The sequence below is a fragment of the Gasterosteus aculeatus genome, chromosome 13 (genome assembly GCF_964276395.1).
Source record: "Gasterosteus aculeatus chromosome 13, fGasAcu3.hap1.1, whole genome shotgun sequence".
Lineage (NCBI taxonomy): Eukaryota > Metazoa > Chordata > Actinopteri > Perciformes > Gasterosteidae > Gasterosteus > Gasterosteus aculeatus.
This window is the reverse complement of record NC_135701.1, coordinates 761,839-783,014: the sequence shown is the minus strand read 5'-3', so window position 1 is coordinate 783,014 and position 21,176 is coordinate 761,839. Positions and strand designations below refer to the sequence as shown.

General features: G+C 46.4%; 1 protein-coding gene and 1 non-coding gene across 7 annotated transcripts in view; one reads left to right on the top strand and one right to left on the bottom strand.

Annotated features, from left to right (window-relative positions):
- The first annotated feature begins 795 nt into the window (after positions 1-795).
- On the top strand, positions 796-878 carry trnal-uag (transfer RNA leucine (anticodon UAG)). Its single transcript has one exon. It is a non-coding gene; the product is annotated as a tRNA-Leu (tRNA).
- A 4,432-nt stretch (positions 879-5,310) lies between these two features.
- The window catches only part of tjp2b (tight junction protein 2b (zona occludens 2)), a 67,886-nt gene continuing 52,020 nt past the window's right edge, over positions 5,311-21,176 (bottom strand). For 5 of the 6 annotated variants that reach the window (XM_078087094.1, XM_078087095.1, XM_078087098.1 and 2 more), the window contains 11 exons: positions 20,533-20,752; positions 20,021-20,205; positions 19,449-19,544; positions 19,287-19,366; positions 18,156-18,366; positions 17,946-18,046; positions 16,876-17,085; positions 16,643-16,750; positions 12,998-13,474; positions 11,659-11,744; positions 5,311-8,347 (listed from right to left, as the gene is read on the bottom strand). In XM_078087094.1, coding sequence (XP_077943220.1) covers positions 8,206-8,347; positions 11,659-11,744; positions 12,998-13,474; positions 16,643-16,750; positions 16,876-17,085; positions 17,946-18,046; positions 18,156-18,366; positions 19,287-19,366; positions 19,449-19,544; positions 20,021-20,205; positions 20,533-20,752 — 1,916 coding nt within the window. In that variant the 3' untranslated portion in view covers positions 5,311-8,205. Of the gene's footprint in view, positions 8,348-11,617; positions 11,745-12,997; positions 13,475-16,642; positions 16,751-16,875; positions 17,086-17,945; positions 18,047-18,155; positions 18,367-19,286; positions 19,367-19,448; positions 19,545-20,020; positions 20,206-20,532; positions 20,753-21,176 lie in introns of all 6 variants that reach the window. The other variant, XM_078087096.1, reaches the window with a different exon arrangement.

Sequence of the window (21,176 nt, the reverse complement as noted above, 5' to 3'; positions counted from 1 at the left end):
ACATGCGGATGATCAGGTGAGACATTAATGTGAGATGTAATGCAGTTTAGTATTTATTGCACATAGACAGTCATTGTAAGTATGTAGCTGAGTGGTCTTTCTTGTTCCATTGGAAGCGATGCTTTGCTACAGGACTACTGGAAAAGCATCATTGTAACTGGTAGCTGTGTTTACCAGTAAATAGTCACTGTCACAGGGAAATGACACTATTCCTTTAGATGTGAATTTAAATGGTCAATGTGGTCCTCAAAACTATGTTTTAAATGTGCGAATTTTAATCTAAATATGGAACTGTAGGCCATGAAATGAATCTGGGGAATGGTATTAATTTGGCGTCAGAGGTGAGGCAGAGAGAGAGAAGTCCTGGGGGGGGAGACGGGTAAATAAGAAGGGCTTCAGGGACCAGTGCTGGGAACTGCTTCTGGCATACTTAGAGGATACAAGACTAATAAATAGAATGAGAGTAGTGTTTGTTTGTTTGTTGTTGTTGTTTTAAGTCCACACTCCAGATCAGTGGGTGGCGCTAACGCACCCGAACGCTGCCTGCAAACCGCCATAAAAAGCACAAAAACAACTTATGACCAGTGACGTCACCGGGAGTCACACACGTAAAGGTCCCTGGTTCATCTCCACGCTCCTCAGAACGGAGCTGCCGATCACCAGAGGGGCTTCTCAGCGTCGCTGAGTGGGGAGAAGCGGTTTGGAACGTGGCTGCTGGTGAACCGTGTGCTTCCACTTAGACTCACGCTTCAGCATGATATTTTTTATAATTTCCACTATTTGACATATTTCTCAGTCAGGATGGCCGAGCGGTCTAAGGCGCTGCGTTTAGGCCGCAGTCTCCACTGGAGGCGTGGGTTCAAATCCCACTTCTGACAGTCACTGGTGTTGTTCGTTGGCTGAGGCATATGTAACACATTGCTCTCTGAATTGAAATACCGCAACGGTGTTTGTGTTAAAGAGTTGAAACATAATATTCCATGTGTTATTTAGAGGCATATTTAATAAATGATAGGAAAGGACAGTCACCCGGCCGGGGGCCGCTCAGGGGTCGCCGGGGGACGGCTAGCAGGAGCGAGCGCAGCGGCTGGGTAAGTACAGCAGCTAATGACGGAGCTTCCGCGGTGCGGAGCCGTGCTTCTAGCTCACTAAGCCTCGTCTCCAATTTATCAAATATACGACATGTACCATTATCCGTAAGGGAGGCAGAGGAATAGCTAAACACGTGACACACCGAGCAAGAAAGAGCAGGAAAGGTAGGGAGGGAAGACATCACCAGGTTAGCTGCTAATCTAATGCTAACGCTAATAGAAGTAACGTTGACGCTAAACAACGTCTATTCGATAGTGTTGTTACCTCCGACCCTCCTGCTTCAAAGCTTGTGTCCAAATATGAACCAGTGCGAGGCGAAGCAAACGTATCGCTGCTGATCACGTGATCAGTGACGTCCGAAGCTTCGGTCCGGCGCACAGTCACGTGACCGCTTCCATTGGATTCAAATGGGCTGGAAACAGGGTTCGGGCTTGTCGGTTCGATACAGTCAAAGTCAGTGTTGTTGTTGTAGTAGTAGTAGTACTAGTAGTAGTAGTAGTAGTGGTGGTACTAGTAGTAGTAGTAGTAGTAGTAGTAGTGGTGGTAGTAGTAGTCATAGCAAAGAGCAAATTTACAATGGAACCTGTGGCAAAGAGGTCGCTCCGAGATGTGGGAACACTTCAATTTGATTTCCTCTAACACGGTTGGCAATAGGCAGACAAAGTCTGTCATTTGTATTCTGTAATTATGGAGGTTTATTTTTATTGTGGAGACCACCAGATATTTGGCTGAACCAAACATTCCACGGAGTGAAGAGCCGCTAAAATATTAGGTCAAACACAAACATGTGTACCCACATCTGTTTGTATCAGCACGTAATCTTATGAGCATTCCTGCCTCATCGTGCCGTGTGAGCGCGTTTTTTCTAAGGCGGGGGAAACAGTATCTACAAAAAGAAAATTGTGTTGTGTTCAATAAAAATGATATTGCTTACATATAACTTTAATAATAACTTTATTGGTTCAACTTTTCATAATCATGTTCAACCCACAGAGACTGGGCCAAAATATACTGGTGGGCTATGCGATACATTTGCACAAGTTTTCAACAGCAGAGGTCCTCATAGAGTTTGTGATGCATTGAATTGAATGAATGAACCTTTTTCTGATACAATTGGCTGGAAAGCTTCACTTTGCCATCGCTACTATTCGATGGAGCGAACATGTGTTTAACAACGCCTCACATAGATAACAGATAATTCACTGCTTGTGATGAAAAATATCACGCTACTGTCAACTCAGTATAGCTAGAGCTGTGAAAAGTGCGATGACGTCAGACACGCTGCAACAGGAAGTGACGCAACGCGCTTACCGTCAGCGGAAGTGCAGGATCATTCTGTGAATAGTACAAAACACCTGTCATGTCAAATTTATATAAAACTACGCAGTCCATATCGTAGCTATTATAAATATACAATATTAAACATCATGGATATTATAATAAAGGATAAATATACATATATATATATATGTATATATATATATATATTATATATATAAATTGAAATGCCCATATGAACTTTAGTTAGTTTGTTGGGGAAACACTCAATCATGTCATCGTGTGTTGAGGAAAGACCAACTCAAAAATGATTTTGGATAAAATGTATCAATCAACTATGTGTCAATAAAGTAATGAGAATATTGTAAAACCACTGTAATTTTGAAACTGTAATCAATCGAATAATATCAATGTACAGCTATGATTAATGCGTGTAATACTTGATAGCACCACAACTGATATTGACTGAGAGACTTTAGAATTCCGAGTTACATGGAACTCACCAGGAGACCACTGCCGGAGGTGTGGACACTAACTTTCACACCTTTACTGATCTGTAAAAATACCTGTAGGCACCAGGGGCCTCATTTATAAACGTTGCGTACGCACAAAAGAAGGCGTACGCCGCTCTCTACGCAATAATTGGTATTTATAAAAAGCAAACTTGGAAAAATGTGCGGCCCTTCACGCAAGCTCGGACCCGTGCGTACGCACAAAAACGGGTGAAATGAGAACCGTCGGCAAACGCAAGAAACACTCAAACGTGTGTGAAAGTGTGTAAAACTAGACTGTTGTAAAAGAAATGCCAATACTGCCTCATAAATAACACAAACACCCGTCTGATCTGCAGCGTAAAACAAACAGAAATACAAATGAACACATTTTCAAAAAGAAAAGTGAAATATGTTCTGCAATAATATCGGCATTATTAAATTCATCCTCTAAACACAGCTGTTGCTTGTCAGATGCAATCAGACGGACGGTGATAAAACGCCATGATGCCGTCACAATGCGTAATGACGCTGATGGCTGATCTTCGCTCTTAGAAGATGTGGCACATGGAAGGATTGGCGCTGTAGTGCAGCGCACCGTCGGCCTGTTTAAGGGCAGACGGCGCTGCCTCGACTGCACTGGAGGAGGTTATTGTTTACTCCTGAGAAGGTGTGTAACATCGTGCTGCGTGTGCTGTGCTACATGATGTGGCCCAGCTTACAAACGTGCCTCGACCCCCTGACGCCGATGTTGGCCCAGACCCTGTCCCCGATCCCCAATCACTGCCCCCAGTCTCTCATCAGGAGGGGACGGCTCCGGTGTCCCTTTCCCACCCGGAGACACACTTTGGCGATGGCGCGCCAAATGGCGCACAGACTATATTTGGGCAACTGTGGGCGTGGCATGAAGCCGCAAAAGCTGCGCTGCATTTAGAAGTGATTGTGATTTATTAAGAGAAAACTGCGTTTTACGTTTTATAAGTCTGAATATTTCTGTGCGTGCGCACGTCCTACGTTTCATCCGTACGCCACTTCTGTTGGCTGGTGGAGACAGGAGACAGTCATTGTTGGTGGTCAATGGGTCCTGTGGCCTGTAGATTGAGACCAGCGGCTTCTGTTATGATCCGGCTCCAAGGCCACAACAAATACAAGAAACCACGCTACAGGGATTATCAGCCAACAATTTTTATTCTCCAAATTAACCGATTAGACCACCGAAGCCACCATTGCGCTGGAGAACAGGAGAAAGCCAGAAGTCGCGCCCAAACACTCAGAAAGGGGCAGGTTTTAATGCACTCAAGACAGTGGCCAGCTGCGCCTGATCTTCCTGATGGCCTCAGCTCCACCAGGAAGTTCACCCCGTAACACAGACAGAGACACACCCACAAATACCCTGGCAGTGGCCCTGGGGCCGCCACACTTCTCAGCTGAGATGTTCTTTTTAGCACAACACCCTTTCTTTTATTAAAAACTTTTGATTTTAACTCTTCAATTCAAGAAGTCTTCTGTCCGTCCGGAGTTTCTTCATTTTTGAAACACAACAGTAGCGATGTTAACTTTAGCGCGGTGACGTGACGGAGTTTATGCTGCGGTCAACCAGCCTCCACTTCCAAACACATATACTAAAGCAATAATACTTTATTGTCCAATAATGTAACAGGTCGGGGGTGCTGTTAGGCCCAACGCCCAGCAGTATTTGTAACATAATAAAAAATAAAGGTTTTTTTGTGGCTCAAGGTGGGGCCACGCCCCATGGCCCTCTATCGACCAGGCACACATATACATACATATTTATGTATCAAAATGTGGAGACTTGGTCCGAATTGACAAACATTTATTACACCTGTATAACATCGAAATAGTGCAGAATCTTGGCGATTGGACTCGCTCTTAAAGCAGGATAGTCAACGGGCCGTGATGCCGAGTTCTGCCTGGCAGAATGGAGTCCACAGCTGAAAAGACACCTGACAGCAACAACGGAGAGAACCCCTTTAAAGGTTTGACAGCGACAATAGGATCGGGTTAGAGACAGTGCCGCATTTGGTTAGTTGGACACAGCCAATATCAGCTGGGAGACGTTGCATAAAGGGAGTCTTCCTTCCTGAACTCCTTAAGCTCCATTACAGGTACATTATAGTCAAGGGCATCGTTTTTGAAAAGCTTGCCAACTGCTCAAGCAGGACGTTTTTGTATGTTGCAAAAGTCAATGTATTTTATAATATCTTCTTGATGTTGCTGGGATACCATGTCTTTACACGTCATGTGTTGGATACTATTTCACCCGGTCTTTGCTAAAACGGTCTTTGGAAATGGGTTTTAATCTTGATGTGACTCCCACACAAAAGGTAAAGTACGTTATTCCTACCCTGCTGACCTGTGTTGGGACTGAGAAGTTGGAAAAGGCAATCCACAATGTTGAAACAGGATCACAGTATATACATTACACATGTGGTTTTGACTTTTTTTATTTGGTTTTAAAGGTGAAGACATGGGAAAAACTGAAGTCCAGTCATTCTTCTCATTGTGTCCATCTCTATTGTCGTGTAACCATCTGCCATGACACGTTATAGTATCCTCCACGAGTCCATCGTCAGGGACATCTTTCATCAGCACTTGGATTTGCATGGTAAGCTCTCTGTGGCTCATGTGTGGAGCTAAAGAGAACAGTGAGATGTACAATCAAGCAACTTTGAGACATGTGGGGGACCATCCATTCACACTGATGGAGCACAGACGAAATACAACTGATTTCCACCATAGACAACGACACCGTGGTGGGACACACACCCCCACGCAGTGGCCTTTTTCAGATAGAGGAAATAATAATAAACTACCAACAATATCCATACCTTTTTCTCTATTTGATAACCATCGTGTCAACGGAAGCATGTTGTACAAAATGCCGCCTCCAGCTCTTATGTTCTATACTTCACCACACCACAGACTGTAGCTGCTGTCAGAGACGCTGGTGGTGGTTGGTTTCTAGTGCTGGGTATTAAAAGGATCAATTGCAGGTATCATATGAATGAACAAAGTTTTGAAACTACTTGGTATTGGTTTATTTGGGGTAAATACCGATATCCAGCCCTATTCGGTAGGTTGAGAAGAGTTGCTTTTGCGGTTTTCCCTTACTTGTGGATTTGTGACGGGAAAGTTCTCAGGACGTACTTCAATGTGTTCGGTTTGTTTGGAACGATGATAGGACACGTGTCTTAACGCAAAGTCTTCCTCCTTGGAAGGACACAGCCCGCCGAGAAGTCCTTTGAAAAGGCCGGATTGGTCACCAAGCTAAAGGGGGGCACTTCCAGGTTTACTGAGTCAACTTGAGCTCATTGGAATTTGGTTCGGGAATGTGTACCACCTAATCAAATGACATCAGGAGAGTGGCCGAGTGGCCATTACTGAGCTTGAGTTCTTGAAGAGCAACCCGTTTGCCCTCTGAAATCATCATAGCTAACATACATGTTTTAGCACTAACCACCATCCTTTCCGAGCCCCAACGACGTGAACCGACAGTACCAGTCAAAAGTTGGAAACACACTTTCTCGTTAATTGAATGAGGAAAATGTGTCAAAACTATTGACTGGTACTGTAAAACTAAAAGTTATCGTTGCTGTCGATCGTTATTGTCAGTAGTTCGTATTGAATACGGATGTTACTTGTGTATGACCGCTGCATACAAAAATGACCCGAGGTTCAACACTGTGAGAGTCCATCTCCCAATGCTCTCAGGCTCCAGCTGAACAAACTATTTATTCAAAAAGAAAGGCTCAGATGCCTTTTTTACACCGTAGTGTAAAACAAATTATTTTCAAACAGGATGAAAGATTGTGCTTTCGTTGGACTTTCTTCAACAGCAGATTGATCCACTTTGGTGTTAGTGACCAGTCCCTAATCATTTAGTACAACAAGAGATCTCTATGGCACAGTGTCTGGTGTTGGACACTTGTGCATGTTGGTAGATCCATCCATTGCTGGTTTTGGTCTGCACATGGTATGTGTTGAAAACAAGATCCCACCTCCATCATATACCAGGGTTATTAGCATGGACTGTGGCTGAACAGACAGAGGAGGGCGCTAACTGCAGAGACTTAACCAACAGAACATTCCAAGGCCAAGACACCGTGGCTCCGGCCACACAGTTAAGACTGGGGGGCCGCGGTGCAAAACAGCACAGCAATGAACCCTGGGCACCAAAGAGCCGGATCGTGGCACAGAAAATGCCACCGTACATCCTAGTAGAAAAGGTGGTGGAGTTTAAACTTGGACCTGGACCTTCCGTCTCAGAATGAGCCAATCCACATGGTGTCATGGTTCACCCAAAATGGAACTTGACACGTGTCACGAGGTCCCAATAAAACACACATTTTTACACAGAATGTGTGTTTTATTGCTCGGCGTGAGCAGGCCACTGCTACAGCTTTCAGCAACTCTGATAAAGTTTCTGTGCTACTGGCCAGACTGATATTTTTCCTGATCAGATCCTTAGGTGACAGACATGTTTGCCGATTGGACTGGCTGCAGGTCGGGTGTTTTGTGGGTGTAAGCACACCAGAGGTGACAGCAGACAGCACAGTGTTTAGGGACAGGATTGAGACGGTGATGTCACTGGTTCCCTGGTTTCCCTTTGAGCTTGACAGCAGTACAGCTGGGTGGCTGAGGGGCGGTGGAAAGACAACCCAAACCTCCTGGGACTAAGAAAGTAAAAGGCACTTCAAAAAATTGTAACAAATTTCCAGTGTTACTTGATAGGCTATATATAGATATATACTGTATATATACACAGGCATTTTCATATACGAAGGAATGCAAAGACAGTATAAACACTTTACTTTAAATACATTTTTATATATATATATATGCTGTGTGTGTAATAATATATACGTAACATTTTCTGATGATCAGCTGGCAATATAGGAGCTTAGAAAAGAAGAGGGTGGATGTGATAAAGCGCATTGTGGTTTTAGGTTTGTTGAGGTGTTTGTGAGGGCAAAACTCGTGGCAATAAGGTTCAGTTGCTGTGCACAAACTGAAGAGTTGCATAGGCAAGAAAATAAGTGGTTCATCATCACTCAGTTTGGACCATCAAAAGTGGTACGTAATAAAGAAACAGATACACCAGAAAAAGTCAAGTGAAGACAGCGTGTGCCTGTCCAAAAGGATACAACAGATACTTTAAATTCCATGAGGCAAAACGAAAGTTTGTTTCCTCCTCCTCAATATCAAAGAAGCAGGAGTAGTTCAACGTCAGCAGCTTACTTGTGCAGGGCATGATGGAATGGCGTGTGTGTAAATAGACTGCATATGCAGTGCATGTATGTCCCGTGAGCCGCCGCATGCGACCCTACAGCTGGGTGTCCTGGTACTGGAAGGAGTTGGCTTTGTAGTATCCCGGCGCTGCCTCCTCTTCCTCCTCTTCGCCGGGGTAGAAGGGACGTCCTTCGGTGGAGGAAGGAGGAGCCTGGGGCTCAGGCTGGGAGCTGGAGCTGTACGAACACAGACACACGGAGTGATTCCTCACATCAGGTTTAACCCTGCCAGCCTTAACAACATCTGCTCATGGACACATTGGCAAATTCCGTCCATCACATTTGTACAGTCATCAATGCAGCTCTGATAGCGGCAGCCACGTGTCAATCACAGTAATACCCCCCTAACCATATTGTGCTCTGTGGTACAACTTAGACTAGATTAGGACCATAAACAGTGAGAAGTAGTCAGGAGCCAGAGAGCTTCCTTCTTATAGGAAGAGGTCAGCGGGCTCCTACACCGTGGTTCCCAAACCTTTTCTGTCATGTGGTTTGAACTTCACAGCAGTCTCACATCTGTCCATTTAGGCACACAGCAGCCTTATTTATCTCTGATCTCTGTGTATTTCTCTGGCAGCGCAGTGTTTGTGCCGTCGGTTCCGCTTTGTTCATTTTGAATTCTTAGAAGCAACCGCATAATATAAGGCCCTATAATATAATGTAATAATGTGTATTATTTTACCACCTAGGGGGCACGCCCCCCCAGGTCTCCCAAGAAACCACTGTGTGTGTGTGTGTGTGTCCTGTGAGAACTAAGTCAACATTGACTTAGTGTGAATTTGATACACTGCCGATCTAATTTTTATCACAGGTACTCTTCAACTGTGAGTGACGGAATCTAAAACAAATCCAGAAAATCACATTGTATGATTTAACGAAAATGATTTAGCAGTTTATAGCATGAGTATATGATCAACCAATAAGAATTCGCGTCCTGTCACAGACCTGTTAGTTTGTCTTTAGGAAGCCCTCCTGTATTAACCGTTACCTGTATAAAATACACCCGTCCACACACTCAATCAAACGGACTCCAACCTCTCCACAACGGCCAAGACCAGAGAGCTGCGTAAGGACATCAGGGATAGAACTCTAGACCTGCACAAAGCTCGGATGGGCTACGGGACAACAGACCAGCAGCTCGGTGAGAAGAACAACTGGCGCAATTATTATAAAATGAAAGAAGTTCAAGTTCAATCTCCATCGGTCTGGGGCTCCATGTAAGATCTCACCTCGTGGGGCATCAATGATCATGAGGAAGGTGAGGGATCAGCCCAGAACTACACGGTAGGACCTGCTCAATGACCTGAAGAGAGCTGGGACCACAGTCTTAAAGGAGACCATTAAAAACACACTACGCCGTCACGGATTAAAATCCCGCAGCACACATAAGGTCCCCCTGCTCAAGCCAGCGCATGTCCGGCCCGTCTGAAGTTTGCCAATGACCATCTGGATGATCCAGAGGAGCTATGGAAGAAGGTCATGTGGTCTGATGAGACGAAAATGGACCACTTGCCGTGTTTGGAGGAAGAAGGAGGATCAGTAACACCATCCTGTAAGAGCGGATTTATGATGTGTCTCAGGATCTGATTGATGGGCGGGTCAGGCTATATAAGGTAGGAACCTTTGGGGGCTCGGCAGGTGTTTCCATCCGGTATAGGAAAAAACGTTTTTGAACGCTGGGTAGTGTTACGCTCCGGGTGGATGTATGTAAAACGTGTGATAAGAAGAATAAGTTGGCAAATAAATGGACTTGTTTGCATCTTAACACAAAGACTCATTCGTCCCTCATGGTACAACAGGTCAATTAGGTTTTCCTGGTAAAATGCCTTAGTGGCTTAAAGCATTGGCTTAGCTTCTACACGTCCCAACCTTCTGCAAAGGGGACAGGACGACTGCACCGTATTGAGGGGAGGACTGATGTATCGGCCATGTATCGTGAGACCTTGGCCACCAACCTCCTTCCCTTGTGGCTGGGCCCATTTGCTATTGGGTTCAGTGGCCTAGCCAGTCTCCAGACCTGAACCCAATAGAAAATCTTTCAGAGGGCGACTGCTAGCGAAGCTACTACAGGAACCCCATCAGAGGGCGACTGCTAGCGAAGCTACTACAGAAACCCCATCAGAGGGCGACTGCTAGCGAAGCTACTACAGAAACCCCATCAGAGGGCGACTGCTAGCGAAGCTACTACAGGAACCCCATCAGAGGGCGACTGCTAGCGAAGCTACTACACCAACCCCATCAGAGGGCGACTGCTAGTAGGCCGAGCAGCACGTCTCTCTCTTCGGCTAGCGGCTCCGTACGCGTTGTTTGTCATTGAGCTGCAGACACGTGACTTCATTTTCTTTGTTTTGTCTTCTTTTTACGCAGCAAAGCGTCAACTTAAACCGGCATTTAATAAATTCTACCTCACGGCAGATAAATAATAGACACACAAGGAGCGTCAATCCAACATAAATGCTTTCAATAAATGCTACATATCTTTAATTCAATTATTAATATTCCCAAGATTGCAATGAAGTAATACATACACTTCCAGCTCTTACAGAGACAGAAAATATATAAAAAGTATTGGTTAAGGCACCGTTATGCACCAGTATTTTTTTTAAGTATCGTTTAAGCACTGGTATCAGGAAAAACCCAAACTATACTCATCCATAGTGGATAATTGATCCATCCATTAAAAAAATACCTTCTTGGTGGCCTAATTGAATGGTAGGGGAAACACTGTGTATGCTTTGGAATTCTCAGTGTTTAAATATTTTGTCACTTTTTCATGTATACACAGAGATTTCACAAACTTTTTGGTCATGGAAATTTAGTTTGAAGTCATGGAAAAGTCATGGAAATCCATTGGTCAAAATGTGTATGAACCCCGTTTTCTGATGTATAAAATACTTATGTCATGGAATAAACTGCAAAATATATATACTTTAAATCAAACAATTTGATTTTCTGGATTTCTGTTTTAGATTTTGTCACTCACAGTTGAGTACATATGATAAAAATGACAGACTCCTACATGCTACATGCTTTGTAAGTGGGAAAACCTGCAAAATCAGTGTCGGCAGTGTATCAAATACTCCCCACTAACATATATATATATATATATATATGGGACATAAGATGAAGCGCTGCAGGAGATATTACACTCATCTTACTGTCTCCTGGCTCTGCGTGCATTATGACATCGGAGTTCATTGCGTGAAGGAAAAATACCAATTACTGATTGATTTCTGTATCATAACAACAAACAGACAAACCAGCTACTCGTCTCGTGTCTCCAAGTCCAAGTCAACCACATCTATTACAGTCGTTAGGACCTTGCATATGCTGTTGCTTCTCGAGTCGAGAATAATGTCCACTGATTGGCGTGAGGTTGCACGAGTAGGGACAACCTGTAAAATGGGAGGTTAGCAAACAAGCAACCGTGCTGAGGAACACACTCACAGCGAAGCTTGGAAACGGCCGTATGGCAGTAGTGAGCCTACCCAATAGGCTGCGGGCGACTGTGATCCAGCTTGGCTGTCTTCAGAGGAACAGCATAGATGTCCGGGTGCTTCTGAGCAATTTCCAGCTGGGAACAAAGAGTAAAAAAAACTAAAACTTAAGACAAAGATATATATATATATATATATATATACATATACATATACATATATATATATATATATATATATATACATATACATATGTACATCTGTGAGGCAGATTACCAACGTTACTTTTGCAAAGCATGTTCATGCTCCTCAGAAGATGAGCCCTTGCTATTATCAGCCCTATGAACGCTTTTTGCGTTGGCGTCTTTGTGCTAAAATGTCCAAATTACCAATTTATTAATTGTTTAAAAAAAGAAATAACAACACAGTAGGTACTAATAGAAACTAGGCTTCTTATTTGAAAATATTGTGCATAAGAAAAAGAAAAAAAGACACTGGCACATATATCTCTACAACCATAAACACAACTTTAAAGTCAGCGTCACACAGTTCAAATCCGTGTTCCACAGAAAGGACGGATGGTCTGGGTCATAATTAGGCCTTATTGCCCTATTGAGCTATGATCTCAATCTCCAGTTCCAACATGTGATTGACAGCTACCACAGCGATTCATCGTCCGCGTGTTGTCCGGGTTTTGTCTTAGAACTTTGTGTTTAAAGATCATTGGAACATTTCAGGCGCCATATTCAGCGCTTTGTGGCGAGATGGACTCCTCTGCTTCTTATATGCAGTCTATGGTTGTGCTTAATATATCATATCAATTTTATTCTCTCTGCTTTTTGGGACTTTGAAGTGGAGTGAAATATTTGAAGAGGAACCACCGGGGCTCGGACCAGAACAAACAACCAAGGCTCGACTTCACACGGACTGCAGTGCAGCCGATGAGCCGGGCAGAGCTGAATACATTGATTGCTCCGTATGTTGTCGATGAGATGCATCCTGTCAACTTATTTTGTATTAAGTTAAGTATTAAAATGGACTTTTGTACTACTGCTTGATTTGAAGGCCTGTTGCCCTGTTGATTACAATAAATAGGTCTAAAAAATGTTTATTGTTTGACTGTTCAGTACTATTCATATTCATTTAAAAAGCAGCCAGAAAAGTAACTTAAAAGTTACTTTTCCGAGTAACTAATTACTTTTTATAAACCGTAACTGGTAAGTAATCGAATTACCTTTAAAAGAAGTACCTAGTAACTGTAACTAATTACTAATTTTCAGTAACTTGCCCAACACTGGTGACCAAATGGTAAAATCTGACATGCTGCCTTCCGTTGTGCGGATACAGCTGGAGATAATTCAGTCGAATGGGAACGCGGAGCCATGCCCACCCTGGCGTTTTGCGCCTCCTGCAGTTCCAGCAGCCTCTGTGCTCGGGCAAAGTGGTCCATCTTCTCGAAGGCCTTGATCTTCCCCACGAAGGACCTCAAGGAGGGATCCTCCATGGGGCCGTCCCTCGCGGTCTCCTGCTGTTGCTGCTTACATGCTGCCATGGTTGAGCAAACCACGGCCTCAGTCCCACAGCTGCCGGGCCTGGGCGCGGCGGGGTGTTGGGGCGCTCCCGGCGGCCACGGCTTGCCGCTGGGGCTGAAGTGGTGAGCCGGTGACAGGGGCGGCTGACATGAGGAGGCGGCTGTGCGGGGGATGAGGGGTGGGGGGTCGTTGTTGCTGCTGGCGGGGCTGCTGCTGGAGGGGGAGTCGTAACTTCGGCTGGAGCTGGGGGTTGGAGGTTGGTGCTGACGGTGGTGATGGTGCGGGTTGGCGGAGGCCGGCACAAGGTTGGGATCGTCCCTCAGAGACCTTTTGACCTGACCAAGGAGGGAAAGAGTTAGAGCCAGAACGCATGGCGGTACAATCCTTTTAAAATGAAATAAAGCCATGTAACAGAAGATGAGGAGGAAGTCCTTAATGTGGCCTACAACCTCTATGACCCCTACAAATACTACAACCCCTATGACCCCTACAAATACTACAACCCCTATGACCCCTACAAATACTACAACCCCTATGACCCCTACAAATACTACAACCCCTATGACCCCTACAAATACTACAACCCCTATGACCCCTACAAATACTACAACCTCTATGACCCCTACAAATACTACAACCCCTATGACCCCTACAAATACTACAACCCCTATGACCCCTACAAATACTACAACCCCTATGACCCCTACAAATACTACAACCCCTATGACCCCTACAAATACTACAACCCCTATGACCCCTACAAATACTACAACCCCTATGACCCCTACATATACTACAACCTCTATGACCCCTACAAATACTACAACCCCTATGACCCCTACAAATACCCCTATGACCCCTACAAATACTACAACCCCTATGACCCCTACATATACTACAACCTCTATGACCCCTACAAATACTACAACCTCTATGACCCCTACAAATACTACAACCCCTATGACCCCTACAAATACTACAACCCCTATGACACCTACAAATACTACAACCCCTATGACACCTACAAATACTACAACCCCTATGACACCTACAAATACTACAACCTCTATGACCCCTACAAATACTACAACCTCTATGACCCCTACAAATACTACAACCCCTATGACCCCTACAAATACTACAACCCCTATAACCCCTACAAATACTACAACCCCTATGACCCCTACTAATACTACAACCTTTATGACCCCTACAAATACTACAACCCCTATGACCCCTACAAATACTACAACCCCTATGACCCCTACAAATACTACAACCTTTATGACCCCTACAAATACTACAACCTCTATGACCCCTACAAATACTACAACCCCTATCACCCATACAAATACTACAACCTCTATGACTGCTACAAATACTACAACCCTATTTGTAGGGGTCCTACATATACTACAACCCCTATGACCCCTACATATACTACAACCAATACAAATACTACAAATAGTACACATGCTACAAATACTACATTTATTACAACTACTACACATGCTACAGCCACCAAAACCCCTTCAGCCCTTTGTGTCAGTGGACAGTGCAGCCACCAAATGGCAGTTCTTCTACATATCGGAGCAGCAACAGCAATGAGACCTTTCCAGTTGTCTCTAAGGTGCAGAGTTCTGGCCTCCTGCTCTCAGTAAAAAGGGGCTCATGGCTCTCGGAACAAAGCCAAAGATCCTCTCGAGGTATCACATGTCAGGACGCGCCGAAGCTAGCATGATGCAACACAATGCATACACGTCTTTGACATGAAATCAACACCAACCTTTTCCATTCAGTGGATAATGAGCATTCAGTTTTTGGACTAAAATCATAGCCAGAGTTTACGTATTGCAACTTACAATTTCATTCTAATTTATGCAAAATGAACTGTGATTTATGTTAAGTGTTTGGACTAAAACAATGATTGGGGGCAGATAAAACAACTCACTAAAAACTGCAACATCTTCATACATCTTACACATTCAACAAACACCGCTGGGACTTGTAGACGAGCTCGTCCAACAACACTGTGGATCTGCGCTTTAAGCGTTTTAGCGCTTTCATCCCAACAACCTTCACTCTGCTCACTGTGTTGTTGAACACCACTGCTACAGCCAGGCCCATCACCAGGTACAAATAACTAAAGGGAAGCCTGGGTACCCCTCTGGTCAGAGGAGGCGGAGCCTCTAATCCGCAGCGAGAGTGCTTCCTCCACATTAGGCCGCTCCTCAGAGGGCCAGTTGGCTCCATTCAGTGGAGGCAAGGAGCTGCCAGGCGCATGTCAAAATACAAGCAAGGCGGTGAGAAATGTCTGTACTCTGAGAAACTCCAACAACAGTTCTCAGCAAGTGACTCTGCTTCGGTTTGGAGAGGCCTCAAACACCTCACCAACTACAAGCCCAAAACCCCCCACTCCATGAATGACCTCCGCCTGGCAGACGAGCTGAATGAGTTCTACTGCAGAGTTGATGGACAATGTCCTGATCCCATCCTCCACAGCTCCACCAACCTGTACACCAACAGCTGCACCTCCAGTCACCAGTCCGTCAAGCTCCTGAAGTTTGCGGATGACACCACCCTCATTGGACTGATCTCTGGTGGGGACGAGTCCGCCTACAGGTGGAGTCTGACCATCTGGTGTCCTGGTGCAGTCAGAACAACCTGGAGCTCAACGCTCTAAAGACAGTGGAGATGGTTGTGGACTTCAGGAGGAACAGAGCCCCACCCTCCCCCATCACCCTGTGTGACTCCCCCGTCACTATTGTGGATTCCTTCCGTTTCCTGGTCTCCATCATCACCCAGGACCTCAAGTGGGATCTGAACATCAGCTCCATCACCAAGAAGGCTCAGCAGAGGTTGTTCTTCCTGAGGCAGCTGAAGAAACTCAACCTGCCAAAGACGATGATGGTCCACTTCTACACGGCCATCATCGAGTCCATCCTCTGCTCCTCCATCACCGTCTGGTACGCTGCAGCCACAGCCAAGACATACAAGCCTTGTATGTCTGACATATTATGGCAATACATGATTCCTGATGTGGAGTACACAGTTCCAAACTTACTGTTTGACATGGGACTAACGCTGCACAAGACACTGCATGAGGATGCTGGACCCTATTTTGTCGTATTCACATACGTAGTCAAGTTTGAAATGCTGGATTCATCTAGTGATGAAAAACAGTGACAATGTTTACTTGACCTTTTATTACTGACAACACTACGATAGAATTAAAAGAAAACCTTCATTTTCTATGGAGCAGTTCCTGACATTATACTTGATCCAACTTTATTATAATTGCCCTGGATGACCACAACTTCAACTCAATATCACTTTCCTCATTGCCTCATCTGCTGATCATTTATTGTCCCTTCCATTCTCAGGCCCAGGTGTGTTGTTTGGTTCAACCCAATGAGGTGGACTTCAAGGAGCGCGGCAGTGAGGACACAACGCGGTGTGTGCTGAGCAGGGGGGATCATTCATGTTCAGATCTACTGCCTCACCTTGCTGTCCGTCAGGAAGACAGGCGGAGGGCTGCACCTGCTGAGGACTTCACGGCTGCTGATTTTCCTCATGCGACTTCTGATGTCTGGACTGTACCTGCGCAAGATCTACACACACACACACACACACACACACACACAGTATGGACAGTATTTACAGTGTATGCTTAAGGCTGTGTCCCTCTCAGCGTGGATTTAGATCATTGATGACCATCTATGCACAGAACACTGACCTGCTCGGCCGTGACGGGCTCCGACGAGCGGCTGATGGCGGAGATGTGCACCACTTCCGCGTCGGGCTCGTTGTCGGTGTAGCCGCCGCCCTCGTCAGCGGTGTCGTCCAGGTCGGAGGTCAGCCGGCTGTCCATGCTGAGGTAGTCGGCGGACAGGAAGGACAGGCGCTCCGCGTCCTGGCATTCCAGATCACTGTCTACTCCCTCCGGCTAGAAGAGACACATGATGGATCTTGGGTGCACAGGAAGGAAGGACGGACAGACGGATAGCACAAGAACAAGAGAGAAGAAAGACAAACAGAGCCGAGCTGTAGAGCACTACTGGAAGGAAGCAGGAAGACACACAGTGAGCATGCTCAGAGCCCAACGAAGGGGTCCGCACAGCAGCCCCTCCCTCACTGCTCCAACTTAAATAGCCGCAGTGTGAACCAGTGCCCCCCCCCCTCATGCTCCGGGTCGTAGGGTTGGTACAGCCCGGGTGGTTCTCCTATCAAAGTGAGAGAAGACCTCCGTGTCCAAGTGGCTCTGCCACACTTTACACTTTGGGATTATACAAGCTACACATGCCAAAGTTAAACAATGGATTTGGATGCAAAAGTGTAAAAGTTTATCACCATAAGTCGAGTGCCATCTAGTCCCATTATGTTGGAGAGAACAGCATCTCTACAGCTGACATACCAAAAAATAAGCAACTCACATCAAAACACTGTAGTTGATGCATTACAGGTGGATACATGTGTATTTCCTTTTTGGGGTGTGAAACGTATTTAGCTGGTACAGTCCTAGGATCAAACTGGGGATTGGGTTCTGAGATGTCCCTCTTGACGTGGAAAAGTGCGTCACCGTGTCCCCACAATTTAGAGACGAAGCTGGTGAGCTGAAAGGACCTGAGGCTACCGGCTTTATACGGGTCCGATTGTCCGATCATACATCTTTTGTACTGTTTTCCTTGGCTGGACAAATGAAAACAGATTCTTCAATAACATTTTGAAAAGTTTCACTGGGGGATTCGATCGCTGACTGAAGTGCACGGCGGAAATCAACGTGTGTGTGTGTGTGTGTGTGTTTACCTTGCCGTCAGAGACCCACACGGCCTGCATCTGCTGCTCCCGGATGGAGTCTTTGACGCCGCCGTACCAGGCGTCATTGGCCGAGTTCAGATCAACGGTGGCTGGTGGGGAAAGCAAGCAGACCTCAGCGTGCACACTCACGGGGAAGCAGCAAGTATGCAGCTGCAGCGCTAGGACGGGCCGGGGGTCCGCGCGCGCTCGGGACCCTACCAGTGAATAAGTGCGAGCAGGTCTTCCTCAGCTTGACGGCCTGCTCGTAGAGCTTCCGCCCGCTGCGGTTGGAGTTGGGGGCGATCCTCTGTCTCATGGCCTTGATGCCGTGCTTGCTGTCTGGGTTGAAGAAGATTACTATGGGGTACCACTGGGTGTAGTTCAGGGTGTCCACCGCCTTGGGCGTGACGTCCAGCAGGGCGTGCTTTTCCTGCGTGGTGTGGGGGGGGGCCAAACGGAAAGGGCTGTTTTTGTCTTTTTAAGGACACATGAGGCAATCAGTCCTCATGCAAACGCCTTCATATGCTGGGCGCCGCATGGCGTCTGGTATGAGCTTACCACGACTAAAGCGGCTAAATGTTCCACTCTCTGTGTGCAACAAGCATATAATACGCTTATTATTAAGTACAATGACTTCACTTGGCCCCCCTTATTTTTCTTTCCCCTCTAAACACATCGGCAGAAGAGAAAAAAGGGTGGTCATCAGGAATTGAATTGTTCTTCCATGGCAACTAGTAAAATGCCACTTTTCCGTATGCTGAGAAATGAAATGTTTAACCAGAGATCAGCAGGACTGACACAGGCCTCCGGCTCCCGCTGCTCTGACCCGTGCTGTCATGAACCGGACCCCCTTCCACTCCACTAAACATCTCATCCGCAAATACCAACTCAACTTTTACCGTTTCTATTCATGTACGATGCCCTTAAATGGGTTGACATGGTTTTCACATGTATGTTGCAATGACCGAACCTAGAACTCGTTCATGAGGTTCCATGTCTAACAGGCCTGTAGGCAGGTGAGGACACATTTAAATGTTCCCTTTTTATAAATAAAAGAATGCGTGATGTAAGTAGCCTGAAGGTTCTACGGTCAAATAGAGGCCCTTTCCCGTCATGCTAAATTATTCAATGTGCTTCCTTTAACCGCATCAATATCTTTTACAAACAAAGTGCTCGGGGCTGTGAGTATACTTTGCATGCGGCAGCACCAATGGTCGGTTGGTGCTCCGATCAGCTGAGGAATTCTCCTCTTTCATCATGCCGTTGCCATGGAGAGCTCTACATGGGCCTCTGATGGGGCCTCTTTTAAACACACATTGGACGTGGCACAGACGGAATGTGAGCGGGCACCTGCTCGATGATTTGCCGGATGGTGTTGAGGCGGACCACTCCCGAGGACTTCTCAGACCCGGCGTCCTTGGGCTCGGTTTCTAACGGAAGAGCACAGGAGGACTTTCACTCTGTGGGGGAGGAGGACTGACACATGGACGCCTCAACACAAAGGAGACTCACTGGCGACCACAAACAGCTCCGGCATCTCCGAGGCCAGCTTCTCGTTGGCGGCGTCGGCGATGGGGCCGAACAGCACCACAGGACGCCGGAAACCCGCTGCAACGACACGCCAACACAAATATATGTGTTGTAAGCAGGGTAAACGTAAACGGGACCAACGAGGCCTAAATGACACCAAACACACACATTGCCCTGTACATGTCCTGTTACTCATCTGTTGGCCTGAGCAGTATTTGTATTTTTAATATTCCATTGTATATTTAATTGAATTTGTTTATTTGTCTTATTGTCCAACATGCATACGTTTGTTATTTGATAACTGTGAATGGCTAAATACAGATGATGATACACCGTACCATTGGGTTAATTATGGAGAATAGATGAGTTCCAATATGAAGTAGAAGGTTCTGCTTGTTGAGTGACTCTTCTGAGATTAAACGTGTACCAGACCACCGTCTTACATGAGCTAAATGTGAGGTTTCAGGGCAATAGGAACAACCCTCGTGGTTTGGGGGACACAGTGGGACCTTCTGGTTCCCCAGCGTCCCCACACACCGGTGTGCATCACCCACCCTCTCGGAGCACCACCCGCTCGTACGCTGGGAAGCGCGTGGCCAGGGTCTGACTGCTCAGGTTCTCCCTGCTCTTCCTCAGGTCCTTCCTCTTCAGGGAGCGCTGGCCCCGCAGCCGCCAGAAGTCGGCCCGATCGCCGGCAGCAGCTTTGTGAGAGCTCTGGACGCTGGCCATCTGCTCCGCTCTGAGGGGGGAGAGGAGGCAACGCTCACTAATCCATCGGTTAGACAGATCTACAGGGAGGAGTTATGCATCCATCGCACAACGCCTGGTCATTTACAGTGTGGATGGCACATTTTAAATGTGCAGCCTGCTTCGTTCTTTGGTAAACTCAGCAAAACAAAGAAGACCAGTGGGACATGTGGCTCCGGACCCCCAGGGACCCTTGGAGTCATCCCTTAGGCCGAGCATCAGCGTTGTGAGGCGCTGACAGAAGGGTAACGGGAGTAGAGTCCGCTCCCACAGCTTTGGGCAGCGGTGGCCCCTGGGGGTCAGGCGGCTGAGGGCCTACCTGCTCTTGTTGGGGATGATGCCCTTCTCCAGCAGCTGCTTGTCTTTGCCAACACGAATCGCCAGCCAGTTGCCCAGCTTGCCGTCGTAAAGGGTGTCCACCACCTTGAAGATGTCCCCCCGGCTGAAGGCCAGGCTCTGAGGAGTCTCTTTCTCGTACTCAAAGTGGGTCCGGATGAAGAAGGAGTCCCCGCGGCCGGACACCAAGATGTCGTTGTAGACTAGACAAAGCCAAAAGGAGAAGGGGGCGTTAGAGGCCCATCTATGTACACACAGCATCAACGGTGCAATTGGGGGGTTGGTGCAACAGGTTGGCATCCTGAGAAGCGTCTCATCAGCTATGAGTCTAACAGAGGGTCTCCATTGGTGGTCAACATGCCCTTAGGCCTCTCTCAAGGAAAAGAGAACTCCTCGTCCCTTAAAGGTGACATTCCAGAGCGCAGCCTCTTCTATCTGACATCATAAGGAACATGGGAATCTGATTTGGTTGTATACCACACAAAGAGCTAGCGCGTGGGCCTCGGAGCTCGGCCTACTGGGCCACACGCAGGTCCAGGAGAACCTCCCTGCACGCATTTCCACTCAAGAAAGAGGACACACTTGTCTGCCTGTTGCATGGTCCGACAAAGCGCTACAGTCTGGCCC